This window comes from Cucurbita maxima, unplaced genomic scaffold (genome assembly GCF_002738345.1).
Source record: "Cucurbita maxima cultivar Rimu unplaced genomic scaffold, Cmax_1.0 Cma_Scf00017, whole genome shotgun sequence".
Classification (NCBI taxonomy): domain Eukaryota; kingdom Viridiplantae; phylum Streptophyta; class Magnoliopsida; order Cucurbitales; family Cucurbitaceae; genus Cucurbita; species Cucurbita maxima.
The window spans coordinates 4,087,448-4,098,890 of record NW_019272033.1 but is presented as its reverse complement, the minus strand read 5'-3'; the positions used below and the strand labels follow the sequence as shown (position 1 = coordinate 4,098,890).

The 11,443-nt window shown below is 39.0% G+C and overlaps 2 protein-coding genes across 2 annotated transcripts; both read left to right on the top strand.

Annotated features, from left to right (window-relative positions):
* The first annotated feature begins 3,614 nt into the window (after positions 1 to 3,614).
* LOC111491986 (subtilisin-like protease SBT1.9) lies at positions 3,615 to 6,021 on the top strand. The gene has a single exon (XM_023141101.1). It carries the CDS (start codon positions 3,615 to 3,617, stop codon positions 5,925 to 5,927), a length of 2,313 nt encoding a protein of 770 aa, XP_022996869.1. The 3' UTR covers positions 5,928 to 6,021.
* Positions 6,022 to 7,646: 1,625 nt separating this feature from the next.
* Positions 7,647 to 9,676, top strand: LOC111492043 (U-box domain-containing protein 4-like). The gene is made up of 2 exons (XM_023141206.1): positions 7,647 to 8,896; positions 9,396 to 9,676. The coding sequence occupies exons 1-2, from the start codon at positions 7,916 to 7,918 to the stop codon at positions 9,471 to 9,473; spliced, it is 1,059 nt and encodes a 352-aa protein (XP_022996974.1). The 5' UTR covers positions 7,647 to 7,915; the 3' UTR covers positions 9,474 to 9,676.
* The last annotated feature ends 1,767 nt before the right edge of the window (positions 9,677 to 11,443 follow it).

Sequence of the window (11,443 nt, the reverse complement as noted above, 5' to 3'; positions counted from 1 at the left end):
TTACTTCGTTAGTTTCCTATGAAATCGGATCTATTAGTTAATCTTTTGCCAATATAAATAGAATATGTCCTCAATAGTGTGAGGCACAGTTTTGCATAAACTTGATAGAGCCGACTACCTCCTGAACTCCTCGATCACGTACTCTCTTTTCTCCCTCTCAGAACCTATTTCAACCTGAGATCGACTTGCAAGCGTTTCGATTCCCTCTTGTATTCTCCTTGTTTCGTCTCTAAGCATTCCGATTCGTCTCTCTCTTCCTTCCTCTTGCTGGCGCATCCTCATTGTTTCAGTCAGTTTCCTCTCTACGACTCTGCTCTCGGCACTTGGCGGAGCTTACCGCTCACTCTTTCCGTTCCGCTTCTATCCGCTACTCCTTCTACTGCTCTTCTTTCCATAGCTGACGGCCTCGTTTGTTTCTCTCTTCGCAATTCCTGCTCCTTCGTTGTCTGCAATTTCTTGACTAAATCGTCGAGACTGATCGAGTTTCCGTATCATCCATTCAGATTCGAGCTGCTCACGTTGGTGTCCGTACCCCTAGGGTACAAGATTTTCACGCTCTTGACTGATTCGGCTTTGGTTTTCGATTCCAGGGATCACTCGTGGCGAAAATTCAACAATTTCGAGGCGATTCTCGGGGATAATCATCGCCAAGAAGCTGCGTGCTATAACGGCCATTTGTATTTTGTTACGCCAAAACCATTTTCTATTGTTTCCTTCGATTTGGATAGTGGCGAGTGGGAGGTAACCGATACTATAATGCCTGAGGAGATGACGTTTGTTAGATTAGTGAGCGATGGAGATAGGAAACTGTACATGATCGGTGGAACAGGGAGGAATGGGATCTCGAGGAGGCTGAGATTATGGGAGTTCTCGGAAGAGGGGAATTGGGTGGAAGTTGAAAGTGTGCCACAGATGTTTTGCAAGAAGTTCATGTCGATTTGCTACCACAATTACGAGCATGTGTATTGCTTTTGGCATCAAGGAACCATCTGTGTTTGTTGCTACACTTGGCCGGAGATTTTGTATTACAAATTTTGCAGGAGATCATGGCATTGGCTTCCCAAATGCCCTTCTCTACCGGAGAGATGGAGCTGTGGTTTCAGGTGGTTCTCTTTTGTGCCACAGTTGTACGCATCTGCCTGATTTATTCGTCTAAGGGAGTTCTTGAATCTGCCAGCGCTCAGCCTTTTCTACAGACACTACCCATTTGGCATGGCTCAAGGATTCGATTACCTAACATTTTAATTTATGATATGTATCTATTCAAGTTGAACTCAGCAAGCCGAAAATCAGTTGATCAAACTTACATTTTTGCAGTCTATGTTCTTCTTGTACAATTTGAACACAAATTAAACAAAAACGGAAAAATGTTTGGCTGATGAATGTTTGGGTCAGCAAGAGTTGGCTAAAAAATTAAGCAGGTTTTACGAACTTAGATGCCATTAATGCAATACACCCATAATGACAGCCAGATGCGTCTTTTCCAAGCAGCTGCTAAGGTGGGCCTTTCTTCATCTATTTAATTTATTGCCCCACACAAACTGTACGCCAAAACATACTTTCATATGTTTTTCGAAAATATGGCATTCGTAATCTATTCTTCTAAAGTTTGAATTCATCAAACTTTTTATTAGCAATGGGTGAAATTTTCAACATTGGTAGCTAAATTAGTAACGAAAAAAGCTTTGTTTATTATGATATGTGGTCAAGTTTAGAAACAGGAGGACAGAGACTTTAAATTATAAATTAGCACAAGGCCCAAGGCATTCGGCTCATCAATCGACCCATCTTATCCCGATAAAGCACAACACTTTCGGCCTATTAACGGACACATTTTATCCCGACAAAGGCCCAAAACATTTGGCCCATTACTTGTCGCATTTTAACCAGATCAAAGCCCAAGACTTTCAGCCCAATAATTGACCCATTTCTCCCGACAAAAACACAAGGCTTTCGGCCCATTAATTGACCCACTTTATAACGATAAAATCGCAAGGCTTTAGGCCCATTCATTGACCCATTTTATCCCGAAAAAACCCAATACTTTCGGCCCAATAATAGACGCACTTTATCACGATAAAAGCCGAAAACATTCGGCCCATTAACTGATCCTTTTATCCGAACAAAAGCCCAACACCATAGGCCCATTAATTGACCCACTTTTCACGATAAAAGCCCAAGACCTTCGGCTCATTAATTGACATTTTATGTCGACAACAGCCCAAAACTGTAGGCCCATTAGTTGACCCATTTTATCGCGATAAAAGCCCAAGACTTTTCTCCCATTAATTGACCCACCTCATCCCGATAAACGCCCAACACTTTCGGCCCATTAATTGACCCACTCTATCTCGATAAAAGCCCAAGACTTTCCGCCCATAAGTTGACCCATTTTATCCCGATAAAATCCCAAGACTTTCGGCCCATTAGTTGACCCGTTTTATATCGATAAAAGCCCAAGACTTCGACTCAGTAATCGACCCATTTTATATGGATAAAAGCCCAAGACGTTCGGCCCATTAATCGACGGATATTACATCGATAAAAGCCGAAAGAATTCGGACCGATAATTGACCCACTTTATCCAGATAAAGCCCAAGACTTTCGGCCCATTAATCGACCGATGTTGTATCGATCAAAGCCCATGACTTTCGGCCGATTAATTGACCCACTTTATCCCGATAAAAGCCCAAGACTTTCGGCCCATTAATTGACTCACCTTATCCCGACAAAAACCGAAGACTTTCGGCCTATGAATCGACCCACTTTATCCCGATAAAAGCCCATTAGTTGATCCATTTTATCCCGATAAAGGACCAAGACTTTCGGCCCATTAGTTGACCCATTTTCATCCATAAAAGCCCAAGACTTTCGGCCCATTAATTTACCCATTTTATATCGATAAAAGCTCAAGACTTTTGGCCCATTAATTGACCCATTTTATCCCGATAAGAGCCCAATACTGGCCCATGAATTGAGTATTTTATCCCGATAAAAGCCCATGACTTTCAGCCCATTAATTGACTCACTTTATCCCGATAAAAGCCCAGGACTTTCGGCCTATAAATTGACCCACTATCCCGATAAAAGTCGAGATTTTCGGTCCATTGGTTGACCTATTTTATCCCGATAAAAGCCCAGACTTTTGGCCCATTAATTGGCCTGCTTTATCCCGATAAAAGCCCAGGACTTTTGGCCCATTAGTTGACTCATCTTATCTTAATAAAAGCCCAAGACCGTCGGCCTATTAATTGACCCACTTTATTCCGTTAAAAGCCCATGACTTTTGGCTCATTAATTGACGCACTTTATCCCAATAAAATCCTAAGACTTTCGACCCAATACTGCAACAAAACAACCCTGTAACTTTTTCAAACGTCTCAAAAAACTTCAAAATTTTAAATTTTTTATTTATACTTTTCTAAACTTTTATTTATTTATATTTTTATCTAATACATATTTAACAAAGTCAAAATGGTTAATGTGAGTGATTCCTTGGGGGAAGGATATGTGTGGGTCCTACTTCAAGAAAATAGAATAGAGACGAGTAGAAGTAATTGATTATATATATTATATATATTTCTCTTGCAGAAGGTTAACCATATTGATCATCAATGGCAGCTCATATGCGCATGTTCTTCTGTCTTTCTTTGATGGTCATCCTTTTGGCGCGCTCCACCTTGACAGAAACTGATAACTACATCGTCCATATGGACTTAGCCGCCATGCCTAAACCCTTTGCTACCCACCATAGCTGGTACTCTGCCACCCTTTCCTCTGTTCTTCTAGATACCTCTCCTCTTCGGACAACAACTTCTTCTTCCTCCTCTTTGCCTTCCAAATTGATCCATTGTTACAAGCACGCCATCAATGGATTCACTGCAAATCTCACCCCATCCCAGCTTGACGCTTTGAAAAACTCTCCTGGCTATGTTTCATCTGTACGAGATTCATCGGTTCGTGCTGACACAACTCACTCCTCTAACTTCCTCGCTCTAACCCCAAACTCGGGTCTCTTGCCGATCTCGAATTATGGCAGTGATGTTATAATCGGGTTTGTGGATACTGGAGTTTGGCCTGAAAGCGAGAGCTTTAATGACGAGGCGATCTCTAAAATTCCATCTAGATGGAAAGGAGAATGCGAGAGTGGCACCCATTTCAATGCTTCATTGTGCAACAAGAAGCTGATTGGAGGTAGGTTCTTTAACAAAGGACTAATCGCCAAGTTTCCCAATGTAACCATATCTATGAACTCCACACGCGACACCAACGGTCATGGAACTCATACCTCGACCACTGCTGCAGGTAGTTACGTTAAAGAGGCATCCTTTTTCGGTTATGGTCAGGGAACTGCAAGAGGCGTGGCTCCACGAGCACGAGTGGCAATATACAAGGCCATATGGAAAGAGGGTAATGTTGTATCAGATGTAATAGCTGCAATTGATCAGGCAATTTCAGACGGTGTCGATGTGATATCATTGTCGCTCGGCCTCGACGGAGTTCCTCTGTACGAAGACCCTGTTGCTATAGCCACCTTCGCCGCAATGGAAAGAGGTATTTTTGTAGCCACATCCGCTGGAAATAAGGGGCCTCAGTTTGGGACAGTACATAGTGGAGCTCCTTGGGTTTTAAATGTTGCAGCAGGCACAATGGACCGTGACTTTGGAGGTACAATTACACTTAACAATGGAGTTTCTGTTTTGGGATCATCTTTATTTGTTTTGAACTCAGCCATAGTTTTGTCTCCACTCCCCATTGTGTTCATGGGGCAATGCCACAATTTGAAGAAACTCAAAAGGGTTGGATTTAAGATTGTGGTATGTGAAGATAGTGATGAGTACTCCTTAGATTTACAAGTTGATAATGTTCAAAGTGCCAAAATTGCCGTAGGAGTCTTCATCTCCAATATCTCCGATTGGGATAACTTAATCCAAACTTCATTCCCTTCTATTTTCCTCAACGCATATCATGGAAATGTCATAAAAGATTACATCATGAGAAGCTCTAACCCAAAAGCAAGGGTGAATTTCCACAAGACAATAATAGGGACAAAGCCCGCACCGAGTGTGGCGCGTTACAGCTCAAGAGGGCCATCAGAGAGCTGCCCCTTGGTGTTGAAGCCTGACATTATGGCGCCTGGAGATGCCATTTTAGCTTCATGGCCACAGAAAGTGGCAGCCACAGATGTGTACTCAAGGCCAATTTACAGCAAGTTTAATGTATTGTCAGGGACTTCTATGGCTTGCCCACATGCCGCAGGAGTTGCAGCCCTTCTCAAGGGTGCACACCCTGGGTGGAGCCCCGCAGCAATTCGGTCGGCAATGATGACCACGGCCGATGTTGTCGACAATACACAAACATTGATCAAAGACCTTGGCAACAAGAACAAAGTAGCAACTCCTTTAGCCATGGGGTCCGGGCATGTCAATCCCAACAAAGCCATTGACCCGGGATTGATTTATGACATAGGAATCGAAGACTATACAAACCTTCTCTGTGCATTAAACTACACCAAAAACCAAATCCAAACAATCACTCGATCGCCCTCGAACGATTGCGAGAAGCCGTCGTTAGACTTGAACTACCCTTCTTTTATCATAACTGTGAATGCTAGTGATTCAGAGTCAGGAAGAAGAGAAATCTCAAGAGAATTTAAGAGGAGGGTCACCAATATAGGAGAGAAGGGAGCAACGTACAGAGCAAAGATGACACCCATGAAGGGGCTTGTAGTGACAGTGGAACCGAAGATGCTGAAATTCAAGAGGAAGAATCAAAATTTGAGTTTTAAACTGAAAATTAGAGGCCATGTTAGCGTTAAAAGAGAAAGTGACGTGGTTTTTGGTTATCTGAATTGGGTGGAGGTCGGAGGTGGACATAGAGTTCAAAGTCCCATAGTGGTAGCCGGCCTGAGGTCGCATTGGAACTAACATATACCTGCATGACATGTGATTATTTCCTTATTAGGTAAATTCTTGAAGAAGAAGAAAGAAAAACAGAGGTGTTTGGATTGAACCTTCAAAACCTAATGTATGAATGCCTTTGTCAAATTTAACACACTTTCTTTTTCTTCTGTTTTTAAGCATTAACCACTATGTTAAAAAAATTAGATGAACGGTTATAAAAAATAAATAAATGATGATGAAATGAGATAAACTCATTCCATTTTGTTAAAATTATGTTTGAATATCATACAATATAAATTCTATAATGCTGTAAACAAATAGTTATTAAATCTTTATCTGCAAAGTTGGTGGATCTTAGCTCTTCATTTATCTCACAAAGATATGTATTACATAAATTATATCAATTATGAGGCGTTCTTCCACCCTTATTATCATATTACAGATTAAGGTATTTCTAGTTTTATGTTTCTTGTTGTCTTTTTGGAGCTGGTTTTTGAATGGACCAAGTCAGAACATGTATAAAAAAAATGATAGAAAATGGCTTCTCCAACAAAAAAGAAATATAGATTAAAAAAGTAAAAAATAATTGGGCAATGATAAAAATATCTTTGAAAAAAAGCACATTTCATTGTCATAGACTCATACTTGGCGTGAAATTTGTAATCCTCCTTATATTTTACAACCACTCTTTTTATAATCTCCAAACTTTCAATTTATGTGTATATATATATATATATATATATATATATATAATTACATTTTAAAAGTATTTTCTAAAGGAAAAGAGGAAGTGATTAAAGGGTGGATTCTTTTATTGGAGCACAAGCAATCCCATGCATCACGCTCAACATTCCATTGTATTTTAAGAAAATAAAAAATAAAAAGATAAGCCCACTCTTCTTTTATATGAATATTGTTATGTTGAATTATTTCAATAACTGAAAATATTCCAACTTTTAATTTGGCCAAGTGCTTTAATTATTCTACAAAAAAATTAAAATAATTTTATTTAATTGTCAAAGATAAATGACATACTTCAAAAAGTGATGTATTAAATTAAATATTTGAAAATTTTTTTAGACCCACTTATATTTTTCATGTTTGATAATATTCCATTATCTATTAGCTTTAATGTTTTTTTCCTTGTTTGTTTTGTTTTGTTTTGTTATGTGCCATCAGCATCATTAATTTTATTCATATGTTTTGCCATAAAGTGCACCATTTATTTAACAATTTCATATTTAATGGATTTTTATTTGCTTTTTCGGGTGAGTGGAGGGCTGTTCAATTGGATAACGAAGGGATGGTAATATTGTGAGGAAAGAGAATTATTTTTTTAGATATAAAAAAGAGTTTGATTTTTTATGATTAAATGTCATTTTCGACAATTTAGAGATTCTAAACCAAACATTATTGGTACTATCCAAGTGTTCACCATTAATTATTCAACTTCTCTAAAAATTTGTAACAAATTTAGCAACTTTTTCTTCTTATTTGAAGAATTGTAACGGTAAAATTAAAAAATTGATTATATATAAGTCGAATGGTTTCAAAGTGATGGACCGAAGAAAAGTGGCTGGCCTTCCACAACCCAATTACCTCGATTAACCAACCTTCTACGCACGCGTTTAAAGACGCCATCTCTCTCCCTCTCGCACGTGCTTCCTTGTGCACGTGTCAACCCACTGCCCCAGACTCAGTCCAGGTGTTCCCTCTCGGTTGTCCCTTTATAAATGCCCCCTTTCCCCGCCCCCAAAGCCCTCTGAAACCTCCGAGTTCCAGACTCGCCCATAACTCAGCCATCCAGTCTCCTCTTTTTCTTGACTCGAACAACTCAAACCGCCAACTCTCCATCATCCTTATTCCTTGTTGGATATTGGAATTTCCAGGATTTCTTCCTATTTCTTTCTCTTTTTGAGTTTCTTTTTAGTTTCCGGTTCATATCCTGCCCTGGGTTTCTTCTTTTCCTTTTATGTGTTGAGACAGGCAGGGGGTTTTGTTCAATTCTGGAGATGGGGACGGAGAATCCCGTCAATTTTGCATACATGGGGCGGAGCTTTGATGATCTCACCAACGGCGATAGTTCTGGGGCTTTTAGCGACTGTAACAGCGATAGATCCGGGGAGTTCCCGATGGCGTCGTCCCAGAGTCGCCGCCTTTTGATTTCTTGTGCATCTGATAACTCCGACGAGCTAATTCAGCAGCTGGTGTTGGACCTCGAGTCCTGTTCGATTGACGAGCAGAAACAGGCGGCCATGGAGATCAGACTCCTCGCCAAGAACAAACCCGAGAATCGATTAAGGATCGCGAAAGCCGGTGCGGTGAGGCCGTTGATTTCGCTGATATCGTGTACGGATCCTCAGCTTCAAGAGTACGGCGTGACGGCGATTTTGAATCTGTCGCTGAACGACGAGAACAAGGAGCTGATAGCAGCGTCTGGTGCGATTAAGCCTCTGGTTAGAGCTCTCATGTCCGGAACTTCGACGGCGAAGGAGAACGCCGCTTGTGCTTTACTGCGGCTTTCGCAAATGGAAGAGAACAAGATAGCAATCGGACGGTCAGGAGCGATTCCACTTCTGGTGAATCTATTGGGCAACGGTGGCTTTCGCGGAAAGAAGGATGCATCGACGGCTCTGTATTCGCTGTGCTCGGTTAAGGAGAACAAAATCAGAGCGGTGAAAGCGGGAATCATGAGGCCGCTAGTGGAATTGATGGCCGATTTCGGGTCAAACATGGTGGACAAGTCAGCGTTCGTGTTGAGCGTGTTGGTATCGATGTCGGAGGCAAGAACGGCTCTGGTAGACGAGGGCGGAATCCCAGTACTGGTGGAATTAGTGGAGGACGGAACGCAGCGGCAGAAGGAGATCGCGGCGGTGATTTTGCTGCAGATTTGCGAGGAAAGTGTCCTTTACCGTACAATGGTAGCTCGTGAAGGAGCAATTCCACCGCTAGTCGCCTTGTCACAGTCTGGCACGAATCGCGCCAAGCAAAAGGTACGGATTCCCGGCCGAAACCTCCGTCTGTTGTTCTCATGCCGGCCAATTGGCACAACTGACATGGCATTTCAATTTTCTTTTTCCCAATTTAAAAACGAAACAATGGGTTCTAAGCTAAAGAAAAAATAAATGGGATTTGGTTTTTGAGGTGGGAGAGAACGCTGTTCGACCACGTCAGTCTGCTTCCTAGCTCTATTTTTTTATTTATAAAAAAATATATTAATTTTATTTTTTAAAAAGTAAATAAACAAAGACATTAAAAATGTGAGTGATTATTGGTTGGGTGCCTCCGTTTTAAACTCAAATTTATAGTGTCGTATCTAAATTTTAAAAACGTCCATTTTATTAGTGTTCATTCGTATTCAATATTTTCATATCCCATCACCCAGAGTTAGGGCAAAATGTTAATGCGTAGACTTTGATTATGTGAATATGAATGGGATTGAATTTATGAATTGAAAGAATTTGTTATTTTTGTTGGTGAAATTGGGAACAGGCGGAGAAACTGATAGAGCTGCTACGGCAACCGAGATCCGGCAACTACGCTGCCACCACCTCAAATGTGTGTGTCTAATTTTTGTTCCGGCCACGTGGACGATGCAACCCCCCACACAACAAGACATCTCAATTTCCCCCAACACACAGAAACCAAAAACCAAAAAAAGAAAGGGAAAGAGATGAGTGGAGAGAGGTTTTTGTTTGTAAATATATATATTTTCCAACTTTTTCTTTTCTTTAATGTCTGTGTTGTGATATATTGATCCGAGTTTTGAGCTACTTTCTTTTTTCTTAATAATTTGAAAGCTTTATTTATAATACGTGTAAATGGAATAAAGAAGGGGCAACCCACCCACAAGCCTAATATTCCATCTCCTTCTTTCCTTTGAAATCTGAATAAAGGGAGAAGAAAAGAGGCAAACCCAAGTTTTTGTTTTTTATTTTTTATTTTTAAAAAAGATGGCTGTATCGGTGGTGGGGCATTCTTATTTTATTCGCTTTTATAAAATAATAAAAATAAAAATAAAAATAATATAGGTTATTTAAAGATAACCCGGTTGGATGTATTTTAATTATGCATATACATATATTAAAAAAATAGGAAAAATGAAAGTAAATGTTTTAAGGATTTAATTGGTATAAGAGTAAAGTAGAACAAGAACAGTAGCCGACAAGTAGGTGTAGCATTTAGAGGCAGAGGTATTGTATTGATGAATGATGATTGAATTGGAGGAGAAAAGGAGAATGGTAATGGCGACGTGTCATATAATGAGTGAGTGGACATCCTTGGGTCAATACAATACAGAGACCAACATGTCGTCATCGAGGACCCCAACCTTGACGGCTGATGTCCTACTTTTACCTTACCGTTTCAATTTAGCGTCCAATCTTTTTATTATTACAAAATGGATCATGAAAACGTTACATAATAATTAAATCTTATTAATGTATAAACTAATTACACAATAATTTTGGCAAAACTCACAAATTTTAACAAAATCTAGCTTTAGTATCGTTTTTTTTTTCTTAAAAACATTATCAATTTTATACCACGTGATATGATAAGATATGTTTATTTTATAAGGAAAATTATTGAAGAATGAATGTAAATTGTTAGCTATATCCTCCACATGGGGCACATGTATGGTGTGCCTCATGAACCAAACATGGGAAGCCTCCTCATCATAATGTCCTTTACTTTATTTTCCCTCTCTCTCTCTTAGCCAAATTGAAATTTTATTTAATTATTGCGACTATTTTGGTTTTTGGTTCGTTCAGACAATCAAGTTTGTCGCCAAGGCACGGTGCACGTGTGAATTAGTGATTGGCTCAAAATTTGTGTTTACATCAAATCAAACCAAACCAAAAAAAGTTTCTACAATTAGTAAATAAGCAACCCATCCAATGTCTCGAAATGGAAACTTTTTGAATGGTTTAAAGAGAAATTCAATTATTATGAGAAATCGGAACTCTCTTTTAATGTTGCTCTAAATCTAATTCATGGTTTAAAGAAGAGATTTAAAATATATATTATTATCTAGAAATTGGATGGCAAAAAATAAAGTGAAAAATAAGTAGAATAAAGTAGTAGGCCACTTAATTAATCGTAAATAAACTATAAGCCCACTTGATTTGAAGCACATTGGTAGAGCTTTCCATTCACATACTTTGGAAAAGTAAATAAAAAATATGTAGAATATAAGGACTTTAGGTCCAAACACATTTAGCGGTTGAATTCTTCCATTTCTTAGGGTCTTTTCAACCATTTGACACTTCCAACTCCACTCCACCATTCCCAAAAAAAATACATATTTTAACCTTAATTACATTTTTTTTTAACCCATATCTCAATAGAGATTTGAATTCTCATTTTTTCACCCAATAAAATATAATATTAGAGAATTTATGCATATCCAACCTAATCAGATTTCTTTTTTTTTTTTAAGATGTCTCCAACATTTAAATATTTTGTTCAAGTACCTAATTTTTGTATTAAAAAAAAAAAAAAAAAAAAAAAAAAAAAAAAAAAAAAAAAAAAAAAAAAAA